Raw genomic sequence first — 17,923 nt, forward strand, 5'->3', positions numbered from 1 at the left:
TGAACTTTGTGGCCCCTGTCCCTGTTAAATAATACAGCAGTTGGATTATCTGTTATCTTAATATAGTGTCATAGCTAAATCGTTGTGTCTGTGTCCTAATTCCTAGTCCTAGCCATCCTAGCTATTTCATTCATAAACAGAATAAGCTCGTTCATTTATTAATCACTATCAGTCATTCATAAAAATAAATATTGTGAATTATTTCCACGTGTGAAGACGAGTCCATCTTACATTTTCTAAATTCGACTGCAAGTTTGCTTGAAGTTACGTTTGCGCTGTATCAATATTCTGAAGTACTAGTTGACTCAAGCGTTTCAACTGGTTGCTGCTAAGATGGCATTAGTGAGAGGTTGAGGCCAACATGGCTGAATTTGTGCGGGGCGGTGCGGGTGTTATATTACCGAAGGAGAAACTTCAGGGTTCTCCTAGTACTGGAAGCGAAGAAGGACACGATGGAGCTGTTGGAGAGGAATTTGACCCATTTTTAGCGGATCCAGAAGAAGGAGAAGGAGCAAATGTTTCATTGTTGACAGCTCCTCCAGAAAGCCAGTGAGTTGTTTCCATTCATGTAAATCTTTAATGGAAAATAGTCACCTCATTGAGAGTTGCAAATAATTTTTCGCTTCATTAAAATTAAATATAAGGAGTTACTCTGTACTTCTTTTATGAAGAAATACATTTTGCATGACATCAGATCAGATAGAAAATCTACTATATCCTGTGCAAAAGCAATTCCTTAAGAAATGCGTGAGTCATTCAGTTGTGTCGACAGTTGTAAAAAAAAACTCTCATAGGGATTTTACTTTCGATAGTTTTTATTTGTGTAACCCTATCTTCATGGAACGACGAAAGACTTTTTGTTTCCATTCGGACGACATGCAAGTTATTTTCAGTTCATATTCGAATAGAGTAATTAGCTGTGAATTTCTCACGCAAGTAACGGAGACAGCCGTAAAGTTAAAAATAATAAATTTCAGTAGGTACTTTGTTTCCCCCCCCCCCATTTTTTTAAAATTTAATTGTACAATCAAGGTGTTATTAAGGGTCTTATATTATGCTAAGAACTTTATACATTCGGGTATTTATATGTATTGAATCAAGGCAATTCATTGCTGTACAAGATTTCCTTTTACTTCGTTTGACACTTGAAATTTTTTCCTCGATGAGGTTGAAAATGTATTCACATTAAATTGGTCTCACTGCAGAACATGGGCTGCTTTTTTCGTATACATAGACGAACAAAATGTATATCCCCTGAAAGTACGTACATTCTGCTTCTATTTTCCGGTGTTATTTTTTCGATTATATTTTTTTGCGAAAAAATGTTTTTCCTCCTACTATAAGCAATGCATTTCTCGGCTCATTTCTTCATTCGTTTGCGTCCATATTGTTTATGCCTGTTAGGTTAGATTCCAATAGCATAAATACAATGAAATATGTTTTCATGCTACTAAAAGCTATGCATTTTTCCATTCGTTTGCATCCGTATTGTTTACGTACAGTTTCTTTCATTATTTCAATGAGGAATGCCTACAAGGTTAATTAGGCCTGTTAGGTTAGGTTTCATTAGCATAAATACAATGACAAATTATTATTTAGGCTAAGAGAACGAAACCTAGCTACCTAACAACGTAGGCATTTTTTTGCTTTCACTAGATTTGTGCAGTGCCACGATTTCGAGAGCGCCCATCCTGAACTCTATTTCTCCTAACCTGAACTTGTATTTCTCGTTTTTTTTTGAAAATTACACATTTCCGCACCTTGAAAGTTACTTTTCCCGATTACTAACTTCAAACCATTACCATAAAATTAGGAATCACGTTCCTCCTAAGCAGCCCATATTCTGCATCTTACCTACTTACCAATTGTGTATTGCGAAACATAATTCAAGGTGCCATTATGCTTTTTACACGAAAACAAACAATTTTTCACATAGATAGTAATTTTTGTTATTCCTTTTTTCACTTCCTTGGCACACAATATGGCGAGCAAAACTTGACTACCCTAGTGGGTATGCAGTGTTTCCAACCTTCTTCACCGAAAAATACCTACTATCGTGTTCGTCACATGTGCAAATTGTACATTATGCATGGGTAGCTGACGGATAGCTCCACGAACCATTCCGATAAGGTTAGGTTAGACAAGCATAGTTAAAAAAAAAAAAAAGTTGGAAAAACTGACAGGGGATTACGTTATCAAACATATGCAGCATCCGGTTCACATAGGGAAAGCAATGGCAATTGTGCGTTGGTGAGATATTTTGGAACAACTTAAGATGACCGGACCCATCTCCCATTTTCTTCATATTTGGCATACCCACTAATTGAGGCCTCTTAATCACGAACCTGAAGTTAAAAGTTGTCGGAAATGTCTAGAAATTGCAAAATAAGTTAAAATACGGCGTTTAGTTTTCGAAATGGAAACAGTCGATTTTCGCAATTTTTTTTTTGTTTCGCAAGGGGTTCACCCGCCTGCAACTGCTATCTAACACTTGCAACGGTGCCGTGGGAACTTTAGCAGGCACTTTGAAGGAAGGAAGTATGAAGGGGTGCTTGTTTTTTCTCTACTTTTTTCCCCTCCTCAAGTGGAAAGAGGAAGCAAATATCTACTCGAAGAAGGACTCCTGATACTACCACGACACCAAATTGTAACTATATTTGCCTAACCTAACCGAAACTAACCTAACCACACATCAATAGTTTGTAGGGCTAGCATCAATGGTTCACAATTATTTTGCAATTTCTAGACGTTTCCGACAAATTTTAACTTCAGATTCGTCATTAGCAGGCCTCAATTAGTAAGTAAGTCAAATATAAAGAAAATCGGAGAGGGGTCCGGTCGTCTTAAGTCATACCGATATTTCTCTTGAAAAAATATGATTTCCCGGTCATGTGATTCCACGATGAAAGCAATGCATAACAGTGTTCATATTAAATTTATGGCATAACATTTAATAAATATTTTAAATAATTATTTGACATAATATTTAATGTAGTTGTGTAAACTAAAAGGAGGAAATGTGAGAGATTACAACAGCCCTAAAGAGATAGAGTGGTTAGTGTGAGTGTGGATAAGACATCACTGTTTACTTCATCGACATTTCTTAATATGTTTCATCAAATTGCCATTTACCTTGTGATTATGTGTACGATGCGTGTCGGCAACTGAAAAAAAAAAATGTGTAGGCTCAGCATCATGACAACAAGATGTGTGGCAGATATTGGGACTATTGTACCATGCCAGTTCCATCTAAAAAACGCTTAGGTACCCTTTACACTCTGTACCCCCTAGAGAAAGTTAAATATCTTGCATTGTTTATGAAGATTTTGTTGTTTATGAACGTTTTCAGCTGATTTTAGCTCTCGGAAATGTGTTATTGTGTAGTAAAGTACGTTACCTTAGCATGTTACTTTACTGTGAAGCAGAACAGCCTGAAAGCTTTCAACAAATCAATATAGCACCCAAAACGACATTTCACAACAGCAGCTATAATTTTACTTGGTTGGGTTAGGGTTGCTAGATTTGGTACTGATAGTTGTTTTCGACCTGTTCTTTCGCTCTTTTAGTGTGCATACAAAGAGTCTTTATTAACAAAAAGCAGCGAACATACTCTGATAATGCAAGTTTTTACTCTCACATACTTTGGGGTCAAATATATCCATTATTTGTGTTTTCCTAATGCTGGAACCAATTTTATATTAAGTAAAACATCGAAATCTGTAGATTAAACAGAAATTCGATGTAATTCTCGAGGGGTACAGTGGGTCAACGGCCCCAACACTTCTTGTGTGTGTTGAAAAGTTCTGCATTTTGTTATTATTTATTTATATTTTCTGTAATTAAAGTAACATTGTATTTATACTGCAATCTTAATTTTATTTTCTGCATGAAAAAAATACTTCCAATCATAATCTTGCTTCTTACTGCCTTATTTGTACTCTGTTGCAAGTGTATACATGCATCCATACAAGAAATGTGTTGGGTAGAAGCAACTTAAGAGTTTGGTCACTTGCCCAATTTACTTTTCATCACATAAATTATCATAAAATAATACTTCGTCAAATTTCAATTGTGCAATTAGTTTCTCCGAATGCTTTCACACTCACCTGCAGTATTCTAAAATATCATTATCCTCCTGTACAACTTCTGAAAAATCATTAAACAAACTGAACTTTGCTTCTCTAGAGTAAATTCCTGAGGGAGATGGGGACTGTAGAGACTCTCTCAGTGAACCTATCTCTGCATGAAGTGAACAGGCCCCCTTCCCCCCCACACACTTACTCACTCACTCACTCATGCTCTATCTCCCCTCATTATGCAGGCACTCACTAATATTTAACCAACTGCAAGTTAGATTTTTCTTCCTGTCAGAAAATAAAAAACATTGTTCTAATAAGAGAAAAAAATATATCCCTTTTTACCTTCATCTTGATAAGGCAGTAACTTAGTTAGGGAACTTGATTGCTTAAGTCAACTATATTCACAGAAAGGCTATTAAGGGCTAGGCATACAGTTTTAAGTGGGATCCGAACCACTGTGCAATGTGCCTCCACCGGGTATCGAACTTCCAGTGCCTAGACTGCACAATCGACCCTTGTGTTTTACTGTTTGAAAGTAAAAAAAAATATTGTTCGCTAATAGTATATATTTAACACTTCGAATTGCCACTGTGCATTTCTCAATTTGAAGTTACATTTCTATAAAATAAAAAGAATACTACTACATTACTTGCCATAGTTTCCTTGAACCTAATCCATGTTGTAAACACACAGTATTGCCAGGTCGAACTTTGGTTTTCAACGGGAATATATATGTGAATTTGCACTAGAATTCAACTTTTTTTAAATCATGTTTTCATTCGTGTTTTTTCATGTTTTCATTCAAAGGGACTATAGAAAAAGGCAGGGTAACGGTAGGGGGTGGTAGGTAAATTACCCCAGGGGCGGAGCCCGGAATCAGGGGGCAATTAATACTACTTTTTTTTTCCACTTACAATTGTTTCCTCACCTTAAACTTTACATTTCTGGAATCCTTGATTCATACTCTTTTCAGTGATGTATCATACATATTTCTATTAAGAAGGGTCGATTCGACGTCCTTACCCTTTCAGTTTTTGTAATTGTGTTAAAATGAGAATGTTGTTTATTCCAAACAGTAGTTTTGGAAAGTTGTGCGAGGGTGTGAAAATGAAAATTTGACAGTTTTGTCCACAACTATTTCCATTATTAACAGCTTTTCAAAAACTGAGATCTTGTCCACTCGACACAGCCACAGTGATCACAGTTTATTCAAAGGCACTGATATTTTGATCAATGGGCACGTAGCATGAAGTAAAAGATCTGTCTACTCAGCGAGCATCACTCGGATACTAGACACACCCCTGATAACAGCATAAATAACTATGAAGTACAGTCTAATATATGGCCATCTCTACTATATTGCTGCAGATTTTAAAATTTGGCTAGCAACAGTGCAAAAATTTATAATTGCATCTTTATTATTCTCATTGCATGTGATACAGAAAACACATGAACATTAAAAAAAAAAAAACATACTGTACTCATTATTAAGAAAGTGTAATGGATTTAAAAATTCAGTTGCCAGGTGAAAATTTTCAAGTGCCATGGCAAGATGTGTTTGGAGCTATTTTACAATACCGGACACTTCCCCAATTTTTTTTCATATTTCACATACTCATTAATTTAGGCCTCTTAATCACGAATCTGCAGTTAAAATTTGGTGCTCAAATCTAGAACTTGCAAAAGAAGCATGTCCGTGATCGCAACCAAAAACCTCGATTTATGAAGAAAACCATTGTTTATCGCAAGATTTTGTGTTTCGAATACCTAAATAAAGAAATATATATACCTAAGTAATGAAATATGTATTCCTGATATTACTGCGACCCTAAATTTTAACTATGTTAGCCTAACCTAACCGTGCATAGTTTGTGGGGCTACCTGTGCATTGTTCGAGGAGTGTAAGGCTAATTGTGACCACGGACCATCAAAATCTTCTGATAAACATTGTTTTTCTGAGAAATCGAGGGTGTCTGTTGCGATCACGGATCCCCTTGTTTTGCAAGTTCTGCACGTGAGCACCGAATTTTAACTGCAGATTCCTTATTAGGAGGCCTAAATTAATGAGTATGCGAAATATGAAAGAAATTGGGGAAGTGTCCGGTATTGTAAAATCATACCCTGTATTTTTCCACCCTTGGTCATATTACACTTTAATGTGAGATTTTAAAATTTTTATATAAGTGTATGCAATTCAGAGGTGTATGTGTCTTTTTGTACTTCCTGAGAATGTATGTCTTTGAAGACAAAGTTAATTACTTGAATTAATATAGTTCATTGTTGTGCTGTAGTGAAGTTCGAAGTTTACTTTGGAGATGTTTATAGAAAAAAACGATGGAAATAACCAAATGGAAGTAATCAGTCCTTCACTGAACACCTCTCCATCGTCCCACATATCGCTATACACAGTTCAATAATTGCCTCAAAAATCCAGATTCTGGATATTAAATAATTTGACCACTCCTGCCCGAAATGGATGTTATTGCATTGCTTGCATTTGATGTGGCATCACGTAGTTTATGATATTTTAGAAGAGAGCTTTTAGGTTCATTTGACACAGATTGGCTACTCTGGACCAGACCTACTGTTTAAAGTGAGACCTGAACTACTATGTGCCTTCACTGGGTATTGAACCTGGAACCCCTTGATTACAAGGCAACAACATTATGACTAAATACAGTTAAAGTAAAGTACATAAGGATGAAAATAGGTGTAATGTCAATAAAAGAGATGCAAGTTCTAGTAAGTAATTTTTTCTAATTCAGAATGGATGTGTAATTTTGATTTGATTTGATTTAGTTTATTTTACTTCGCGTTTTGTGCCTCTTGGCTAATTTGCGAAGATGGGGATAAGTGATGAAATGATGAAATTGATGAATGGACATTCACAAACAACCAAGCCCGACCGGGATTCGAACCCGGGACCCTTGGCATTGCAGCGCGATGTGCTAACCAGAATGGATGTGTAATGAGAGATGAAGTAAGTATCTTACATATCTTACCATTACAAAAAGACTATAATCTTATTTTCTATCTAGAAAAAAAACTAACTGAAAATTGTAACACAGCAACCATTTGAGGTCCAAGCAGCTTGTTGCATAGAATTCTACGATGCCAGGGCTCCCAGGTTTGAATTCTAGCGGTGGTCTTTGTGAGTGTTCCTTCATCAATTTCATATCATCTCACTCCTCATCTTCGCAATTAGTCAAAAATGGCAGAAAGGTGAAGTGAAATAAATCAGATCCAAGTGGCTTGTCATCCTATGATTGCTCATAATATCAAAACCTATCATCCCTGTTTTTTGGCTCTCCAGCGTGGTCATTTCGAAAGCCAAATTACAAATTTATATTTTGTGACATACAGATCAGATTCATGGCTAATGACGACAGCTGAGGAAAATGCTTTCCGTGCCATTGAAAGGAAAGTAGTTAGGATGTTTGGATAAGCAGAAGAAGAGAATACGTGGATAGTAATGAGGAGATTGTAGGAAAGCGTAGAGTAAGGTTAAGAAGTCATTAGTCATGTTGGATTATATATCTGAAGAACAATGGATAACGAAGTGTTATGTATGAGAATGCAAGGCAAGAGAAATGTGGAGGGAAAGATAGATGGGGATAGAAAAATAGTAGAGAATTATTTATGAGCCATGCCTTACAGCTTGCATTTTGTAGTTGTAGTTTCTAACACTTTGTAAGTGTTGTTTACATTTTAAACAAGTAGTAAATGGGAAAAATAAAAGAGGTTCTCTCCTGTTCATTATACAATACCATGAAGGCAGATTAGAGGCATGGAGGTAGGGCATCTCACATTCTCAGTCGTAGTCAAAGTGGATGTGATGTGTTCAGCACCATGCTCCAGTTGCTTTTCTCCTCCCCCCTCCCCATCCCAGTGAGCCCTAGTAAGATCAATAAAGACAATGTTGGTTCCACTACTAAAAGTGTAGAATCCAAGTCCTGCAATGTACTTGCTTTTTCTGTGTTAGGCTTACACTTATCAGGGCTTAATGCAAGACTTCTTATCAAGTACAACAGGAAGATGAAGCTGTGGTCAAGAGATAAAGCTTATTTTGCAGACCAGCTGTGGTGTTCCTTCTGTGCGTTGCATTATCTGCTTTGCCAAGGATGTTTGTTAATGAAGGGTTACACGTTCTTAAATATAGGTACCTCATTTACCAATTCTATATTATGTATTTTTTAGTACGCCTTCTTGCTATGCTAAATTGCATCAGTGAATTCTCTCTTTAGTTATGTTGCTGACAATCGGGGAAAACGTCTCATTTTCCTTGAGGATCTAGCAACAAAGCATTGTTTGCAACTTGTATTTGTCTTTGTGGCCTGTTCAAAAAGTATAAGGACTGTTTCTTCTCCTGCAATTCAGATGAGTAAGGGTTTCCTGATATAGGTCACCCCTTTGAATTTCTCTATCTCATGTATTTATATATTATAAATGTGAAGTGAGTGTTGTCATCACCAGGGTGTGAAATCATTGAAGACTGTTGAGGGGGAGAAGATCTTAATTTATACACACACACACAAATATACATATATGAATTATTACTTAGCACACATATTTATTATGTTATTACATATAAAAGTAAATTATACAAAATATTTAAATATATCTATTATTAAATATATGTAAAATAATTCATTTGTTACTTCTACAAGTTTCAGATATTTATACAGTAGTAAACCAATTGCTTTACCAGTTGTTTAAAACTGCTAAAGTTACAAAATAGTTGGAATGGTTTTAGTCTTATTGTGCATAAGTTTTCATTTAGTTTTTGCTTCTCTTAATATAAATGTATGTGATTTAATATTTATATTTGTCTTGCATTCTTGTTTTACTTTTATTGTGCATAAATAATGTTATTGTTGTGGATCGCTTAATGGTGTTTTTAATGAGAGAGAGAGAAAGAGAAAGCATGCATCACACAGAGATCCATACATTATCCTTAGTTGAGTATATGTAAAGTTAAAACTAATTTCTTATCTTTTGTTGTTTTAACAAGAACTCTCCCTCCCGGAAATTTTTGGAGGAGTTTTTTTTTTAAGATAAGATTATTGTTGGGGGAAATCCTCTTCCCCCAGGATTTTTCACCTTGATCATCACCTAAATCAGTTAGCAAATGTACAGGAAGGAAAGTAGATGATTTTTTTTTTTTGTATAAATTTACAATACCGGAAGTATCGCCGATTGCTTTCAAATTTTGCATACTCATTAATTTTGGCCTCGTGATCACGAATCTGCAGTTAAAAATTGGCAGTCACATCTAGAAATTGCAAAATTACGTGCAAATATTACCGCTATGATTGTCGATACACTAATATGGTAGCCATTTTTGATGATGTGAACAAGTGAAGTTCGCTATTAGGTACGCTGTCTGAGAAAATGGCATCTTGCATAAGGTGGGAAAAATGTTCGCCCCACGAACCATTCACGGTAAGGATAGGTTAGGTAAGCATTGTTAAAATTCAGGGTCACCATAAACATAGTTTTGGAACGCTAGTAATTGCAAAAAATAGTTGTTTTCTCATAAATCAAGGGTGTTGACTCCGTTCATGGACCCACTTATTTTGGCTTATTTTGCCAAATTTTAACTTTAGATTCGTGATTACGAGGCCAAAATTAGTGAGTATGCTGAATTTGAATGCAATTGAAGATACTTCCGGGATTGTAAATTCGCTTCTTTTTTTGTCTCTTTTTCTGCCACTTTGGGTTCATTGTGGTGATAAGATTGAATAATTTCATGAAATTAATGAAGGGACACAAAAGAGCACCTATGTCCAGGCCAGGACTTGAACCAGAAAACCTTCAGAGATGAGATCGTGAGGCAGTTGGTAAAAATAAATGCATAAATATACTAAATTAAGGAGCTGTGTGTGGTATGCTAAGTGTGACATGGCTAATCAAGTGTCTTGTTTCTTCTTGTAGGTGGTATCATGGTCGTCTTGATCGCTATACTGCAGAAGAGCGACTGTCTAAAGCAGCCAAGATGGGAAGTTACCTGGTTAGGGAGAGCGACAGAAAGCCAGGATCCTATGTATTATCGTACTTAGGCAGAACAGGAATAAACCATTTCAGGTAAAACACTTTTACTTCATAATAATTGATGAACTGAACTGTGTGAAAATTCAGAAGGTTAATTGTTTTCCTTGTGGAATTGCATTGCCAGCTGCCAGAACTTGATATTGATCTCTCTTCCATTTAGTGTACACTTGAAACTGCATCATTGCAGGCTATTCAGCTCTCCTGTTTCCTGCTTTTCTTTCCCATCAAAACCAATTCTATCCTCGCATTGCTTGTGTAGTGCCTCAGGTGATCAGCACCATGACTAACCAACCCAGTTTGTTCCCAAGCAATGATCAGTTAGAAGTGGCGAGTGAAACGTAGGTCTCCAAATATGGCTTGTGCATCCATTGTATTTAACTTGTGGGGACTGTTATGAGCACTGCCTTCTATGCATGTACCATGAGAATAAATTTCATGCAGAGACTATTCTTTTTATGAATATATATATATTATAATTTTAAATATAAATAGTGAGTAAACTCACAAATCCAGTATGTTTATGAATATAGTGTGAACTCTCTTAGTTTCAAGATTTGCCACACTTCCATATTCAGATATTTATTTTAAAAAGCAGAAATATCGAAATTGCAGTTGTAACATTATTACAGTGTACGTTGTGACAACTGCAATTTCTATATTTATGGGCCAGCCTCCATGGTGGAGTGGTTAGCACATCACTCTACGATGCCAGGGGTCTCTGGTCGGAATCCTAGCCTGTGCATGGATTTTTGTTAGTGTCCATTCATTTATATCATCACTCATCTCCATCTTCGTAAATTAGCCAAAAGTGGCACAAAATAAAAGTAAAATAAATCAATCAAGCTATATTTATGATTTAGAAAAAAATTCTGAAAAGGTGAAAATATATTTTCAGTAACCACAACAAAAGCTTAATATAGCAAGCAAGGCGAAACAACAACAAGAGGCATTCCCAACATTCATCATCAATGTTGAGAGGAGATGACAGTGTTTTAGCAAATGTTTTCTCTCTCTTTGAGAAGAGCAGCTCTCTTACACTGTCTGTGAGAAAGTATGTTTTGTGTATCTTACCCTTTTTTTAGTGTGTTATGTTTGTCCTGTGCAGGTCACTTTACAACTTTGCACTTTTTTTCTCAAGGGGCTCTTTACACCCCTTTTTTTAACTTTAAGATAAGGGCTTTTAGATTTTTTCTTGTATACTTAGAAGAGTGCAAAATGGCCATACGTGGAGATGCACCCAAAAATTTTAATTAATTCATTCTTCTTTTGACATTCCTCTTAGATATCTCTTGTTCTTTGCTTCCTTTCAAAACAGCCTGTAAACTCCAACACATTGTTCATGTGTTCATGCATTTATATATGATTTCAGGATAACTGCTGTGTGTGGTGACTTCTACATTGGAGGCAGACAGTTTGACTCGTTGTCAGATCTAATTGCATATTACACAAACTGTTCTGACCTGTTGAAACGAGAACGTCTAGTACATCCTGTGCCACCACCAGAACCTGTTAATGACAAGAAGCGGATTGTTGCTATTTTGCCCTACACCAAGATGCCAGACACAGATGAACTGAGGTAATTTTGCTGCAGTTGCTATTCTTAAGACTTTGCTGGACCTTTGACTCACACCAGCCAAGATGTTTTTGAAAATTCCCCTCCTTTCAAAAACTGCCATGATATTCTAAATTTTGAAAAATTTCATGTGCTTAGAATTCTTTGGAGAGCACTTGTATGATTTTTGTATTGCTTGCTTTTGCTGTTGTGTAGTTATCCATGATGAAAAATAGATTTACACAGCTACAAAAGTATTGTGAATACCTAGATAGTGAAAGCAAACCATGCTAAGGTTTATGTGAATAATGTACAATGAATTTTAAGCAGGTGGCAATTTTCGAAGGGGAGAATTTTTTTTAAAAAATAAAAAAAAAACAATATAAAAAACTGCTTGGCAAATGTGGACCAAATATTCAGTGCAGCCTTAATAAAAGGAGTGCTTAGTTAATGTTCAAAACTAAAAGTATATATATATTTTTTCTAAGTGTAACTTTTTGGTCTGTGTTGTCAAAAAAATTGATGTATGCTTAATGTAATTTTTTCTGTTTGAAAATGTTTCTGGAAATAAATAGTAATTTGGAATCAAACACTAATGTAAGAAAATGATTATTTTTTGTGCATATTTATTTGTTCAATATTTCAACACAGATACGCATGTGTCTTTGTCAAGCAAAGCATGATTTAAAAATGTAACAATGTACAAGAAATTACAAAACTTTGAGATAAAACAATAGATGAAATATATCCAATAAACAGTGGAAGCTTGTAGATCAATTGGAACATACATGTAAATTGCTGATTCTATTCTGATTACTGTAATCTTTCACCTTATGGATATTATTATTTCTCTTTATTTCTTGCAAATTGAGTATGAATATTTATTGTAATTCATTTCTGTTCTCAGTTTTCAGAAAGGTGACATATTTTTTGTTCACAATGACATGGGAGATGGCTGGCTTTGGGTTACAGCACATAGAACAGGGGAGCAAGGAATGATTTTCCGTGACTTGGTAGAAGATTTAGATGAAAACATTGATCCCAACACAGTTTTTACATGGTTTCACCCAAATGTTACTAAAAGTGAAGCAGTAGATATGCTAGTGAAAGGTAAGTTCCAAAACTGACTAATGCTGCTTGTATTTTCATTGTATAAATTTGTTTGAGAATTTAAATAGAGATGATATATTTTTTTTTTATTGAACAAGGAATAATAGAGACAAACATTACAAGCTTATGCTATCTAATGAGACAATCTTATTGACCGACAGTAAGGAAATAGCTGGATATGGCTTAATGGTGTCTAGTAAGTTTTAAGTTTTTCAGCCGTTTAACACATTTATCTCTTTTTACCCAATGTAATGTTATTTCATTCTCAATATTTAACCTTTAGATGCCAGACCTCTCGCTCACCTAAATTTTGAAGGAAGCTGGTGCCTTTTCAAGCGTGCATGCGTGCTTTTCAAACTTTCCATGAAATACAAAAAAAAAGAAATCATAACTCGAGAACTACTTACCGTGACAAAAATATTGAGCCCTCTGTTTACGTGCTTGTAAAATTGTATGTAGGTGGAAAAAAGTCAAATATACCTCATTGGAAAGCTTCAAGTGTCTATTTTTTAATAAGCGTCATCTGAAAATTATTCCTCGTTGTATTTTCTTATTATAATGAAAAATTTACTAAAAAGTGTAGTTTTTTCTTTCATTTTGCAAGAACAAGGAACTTAACAGAACTTAACATCATACAGTTCAACTATTGATATAAAATTGAGATTTTTTGTACTTAAAGGCTGATTATTTTGGCACCTCTGTCGAAAAAGTCAAATGAAGATCTTCACTAGATTCTTCAAAAATTGAAATTTTAGGCAAACTTGCAATCTTGAAATGCATAATTGCAAATTCAACAAAATTTTAAAAAACAGTTCATATGACATATTTGGTGCAAATCCAGAAAGAAATCTGTGTGGAGAGGAATCAGAATATTTTGAAGCTGATTAGGTAAATTTCAGTTTGAAATTCTCATACATTTAACATTTTTTTTAGTAGATTTGTATATCCCTTGACGTTTGTGACTTGTGTTTGTAGATGTATGTTGAGTCTCTGTGTGTGAAATGGCAAATGCAAACTCCGCACCTTAAATATGTATACCGTTTAATTGAATTAGACTTTTTGGATACATTGGAATCGCACAAATCCTTTGTATTGTTAATATATTTGTGTGTGAGTGGTGAGAGGCGGTAGTACATAAGGTTGAAATAGAGAAAACATCTACTTTTACTATTGAATTTTTGGAATTTTTGCCTTGAAAACCGGGAATACCTGAATTTTATCATGGTCGTAGAGTAGCTAGCCATCCTGAAAGATATTTCCAGGTATGCAATTAAAAGATGATGTGTGGCCCAAAAAAAGACAAAACGTGTACAGGGACATAGACAAGAAATATTTCTGAAGTTGCTCACTCAACCTGAAAGTACACCTTGATTTCCTACATGGCAGTCGAATGATGTAAAGTTTACACCCCTTATTCAGCATTATGCATACATATGTTATTTTTCCTGTTCCAGCTGGCCCAGGAAGTTTCCTTGTTCGTCCCAGTGATAATTCTCCAGGAGATTATTCGCTGTTTTTCCACATCAACAATCAAATACAACGCTTCAGGATTGAGAAGAAGGGTGTCCGTTATCTGATGGGAGGACGGACGTTTGAGTGCCTAGATGCTGTAATAAATCGTTACAGGAAGGAACAGATTGTGGAGGGACATACCCTGTCTCAACCTGTTTGTCGTGTAAGTAAATTATGTTTTATATTATAATTTCGAATAGCTTCTAACATCTGTTTTTAAGCAGCACTGCAGTAAACCATTAGCAGAATTCTTTGTAAATCAAGGATAATATAAAATTTATTGGCAGTTGATAAAAGTATGTAACTAGATGGTTCATGTAGGTGTTGCATATTTGGAAATGTATTTTTAAAAATCATGAGGTTTACAGCAAAAAGAAAGAATTATGTCAATAAGTTTAAGAATATTAGAAAAATTATTGGCAGTTTTACAGATAAACTAATATACCGTTATTGACCGATACTGTGATTCTATCCCTTGTTTATTCTACTGCAATACAGCGCTTTGCATTTCTATTTCATAATAGTTCATTGCAATTTTCACAACTTAATAGTGCATTTTTCACAACCTAAATAGTGGATCTAACATTTTGGACCTTGTTTTGTTACTTGATGCCCAAAAATGCAAAACTTGTCCCTTCCTCTACAATAATTGCATTCATGCATATTGTCATTGACCATGAAACATTTCAGGCTTAGGATTTTCTTTGAAAGATAATCATTTAAATATCTCCATATTTCTGTAATTATGTCAATAGTAGGGCTGTACCTGTTTTTGATACCTTCTTTACTGTTGCCAATCTCTGACTGTATCCAGCACTCCTAGTGCAGTGTGTGTGCGCTCACTGGTAGTTTTCCTGGCCTCTTCCTCTTCTTACATCTAAACCACCTCAACTGTCCCTGTTCTGTTCAGTCTTGCAGCTTCATTACCCCCAACGTTTGTCAATTCCCCTGTTCTGTCTCACAATCTTCTTACTTTCTAAGAATTTCATCTCCACTGCCTGCATGGTACTTCCATCTCTCCCCCTCCCCTCTTTGTCCAAGCCTTTTGTATGTCAATGCATTTCAAGAGTTGCATTGAATGCAATTCAAGAGTTACATTGAATTAGTGTGAATAATTATGTACAGTAACTTGAATTACATTTATTTTGTTCCGTTTTAGACATTAACTGAAAACGATGGTGGTGTGAAGTCGAAGGAAGTTCAACATGCAGAAAAAATATATGCAACATTAAGAGAATGTAGAGAACAATCAGGCTTGAAGAAAAATAAAGGTTTGTATCTACTCTCTCCCCTTGTTTTTCGTGTTTGTATGATGATGTACTTTATGAAGTAACATAACATATTGTTACCTATATTAAGAACAGGATAAAAACTACAAGTTCCAATGTTGATAATAATATGTTTCTCTGTATCACTTTCATTATAATTAACTTTCTTCATGGAGTGGACTGGTTCTGGTTCAGTGGAAAATGCAGGTTCCACAAGGACTCTACTGAACCATATGTGGTTTCGACTGATTTTTCACCGGTCGCTCTCTTGCCTGTGTGGAATTGTTTACAAAGTACATTCCTTGTGTGTTCCAGATTGTAGAGTAACATGTTTGTGAATTGTCTGTAGTTTAGTGTTTTTATGCTGTGTTATACATATACACAGCACTTTTTTTTTCTGGGAAGGAAAGTTTGCGGTACCCTTCAAGTTGCTTTGTTGTTTTTCTTGCATTGGTTTGTTATTTTTTATAATAAGAACTACTCAAAATATTGTGGTACGTTCTTGAATGATCATCTATGAAAAGGTGCCAGTATGGTGTATGTAACCTTGTCTAGTATTTGTCTGCTCTCATTTATCTAATCAAATAAAAATATTTTTTCAGGCATCAAAATGCAAGGTTACCTCAACAAGAAGAGTGAGAAAAATAAGAAATGGAAGTCCATGTATTTTGTTTTGCTAGTTGATGCTACTGATACCCATTTATACTTTTACGACAATCCTAAGGTAAGGTACAATGTTAATTTGATTATAGCCAAGTTTCTAATTCTAAGAGGTTTCTCTAAATCTAATCTGAAACTGATTCATGTAATTGTTTTCAAATTTTGATTCTGTTTCAGGTATCCTTTCTTGTTTCTTGCACACACGTGTGTTTTTTCAATGGAAATTCAAAAATGATTTTTTTTAAATGGAAAGTTTAGTCAAAACAGGAATAAATATATGCCTGTATTCATTTACAAAAATAGAGGAATCTTTTATTTTTTTAAAGAACTGAGATTAATGTTGATACGATACACCTCCTGACAAAATATGTAAATTTGAACCCACATTCTCAAATGCTAATACAATTACGTTTTTATTTTTAAAAAGATAACTGAAACTGTCAATCCTGTGCAATGTAATTATGTGCTAAAAATTTGTGAACTATTCCAAACTAAATGTCTTACCGTGAAGTGTATATTATTGTTTCATGTTGTATGTATTTACTTTGTGAATATGTAGTGAAAGTCCTGTCAAATCATTGTCTTGTCTGGAATATTTAATATCATAAAATATAGCATTGCTTTGGCAACACTTCCTATATGAAATGCAATTATTAGTTTAACTTAAATTTTTTGAGGTAATTTCATTTTTATAGAGCCAGGCATATTATTGTTTACAGTTACATGGGCATCATTACTAGGGACATGGGGGATGAAACCCTCCAATAATCTGGAAAAATGTGTAGGGTTGAACTGATGCCTATACTTTTTCCAGTTCACTCCAATACCAAACCTTGTAAAATGTAACAGTTAAAAAGTTGTTGCACTCCAATTATAAAAGTCAGTGTACCAGAATTTTTGCTTCAAAATATTCAACATTTAAAGCAGAATGTTGAAATACCTGTTATGTAATAACAAAATCCCTTTTTCACACAATATTGATACAAAATAAATGGAAGTTTTGAATTTTGCATCATTTTCAGGATAATTCTTCTTCTTATGGTGCTACAGTCCACTGATGAACTTTGGCCTCCTCTGTGATTTGTCTCCATCTATCTCTACCTTTTGCCACAACTTTCCAATTTCTATGCTGGAGCTTCCGAACATCCTCATCCACTCCATCCACCCATCTTAATTTAGGCCTTCCTTGCTTCCTTTGTCCACCTGGGCTATCCAACATCACTCTCTTTGTAGGGTCACTATCACTCGTGCGCATCACATGACCTGCCCATCTTAATCTTGCCGCCTTTATTGCACCAATAACTGTTGGTTCTTGATATAAGTCATAGAGCTCCTTATTAAATTGCTTTCTCAATTTTCCATTCTCACATACTCGTCCCAACATTCTTCTTAATATCTTTCTTTCAAAGGCCTCTACCAGCTGTTCATCTTTCCATGAACTGGTCCAAGTTTCCGCAGCATAGGTCAATACAGGTCTTATCAGTGTCTTGCAAAGTGTTAACTTAGTTGTTCTGGACAATATGGTGCTCTTGAAATGTCTCTGTAGTCCATAATAGGCCCTATTCGCTGCTATAAGTCCTCCTGTGAATCATTTTCATATGTCACAACAGAACCCAGGTAGATAAAGGCATCCACTCTATCAAAGGTATAATTAGCCATTGTTATGGTCGGTGATGCATTATATCCGTGTG

At 35.1% G+C, this 17,923-nt stretch overlaps 1 protein-coding gene across 1 annotated transcript in view; it reads left to right on the forward strand.

Moving 5' to 3' along the window:
* Positions 1-298: 298 nt before the first annotated feature.
* vap (RAS p21 protein activator vap) overlaps positions 299-17,923 on the forward strand; it is a 46,080-nt gene continuing 28,455 nt past the window's right edge. Inside the window, exons 1-7 of the mRNA XM_083140919.1 lie at positions 299-549; positions 10,014-10,163; positions 11,500-11,706; positions 12,590-12,792; positions 14,247-14,467; positions 15,464-15,575; positions 16,175-16,296. Of these exons, the coding sequence (XP_082997045.1) occupies positions 362-549; positions 10,014-10,163; positions 11,500-11,706; positions 12,590-12,792; positions 14,247-14,467; positions 15,464-15,575; positions 16,175-16,296 (1,203 nt within the window). The 5' untranslated portion in view covers positions 299-361. The remainder of the gene's footprint in view (positions 550-10,013; positions 10,164-11,499; positions 11,707-12,589; positions 12,793-14,246; positions 14,468-15,463; positions 15,576-16,174; positions 16,297-17,923) is intronic.

Source organism: Lepisma saccharinum, chromosome 19 (assembly GCF_977018435.1).
Source record: "Lepisma saccharinum chromosome 19, izLepSacc3.1, whole genome shotgun sequence".
NCBI lineage: Eukaryota > Metazoa > Arthropoda > Insecta > Zygentoma > Lepismatidae > Lepisma > Lepisma saccharinum.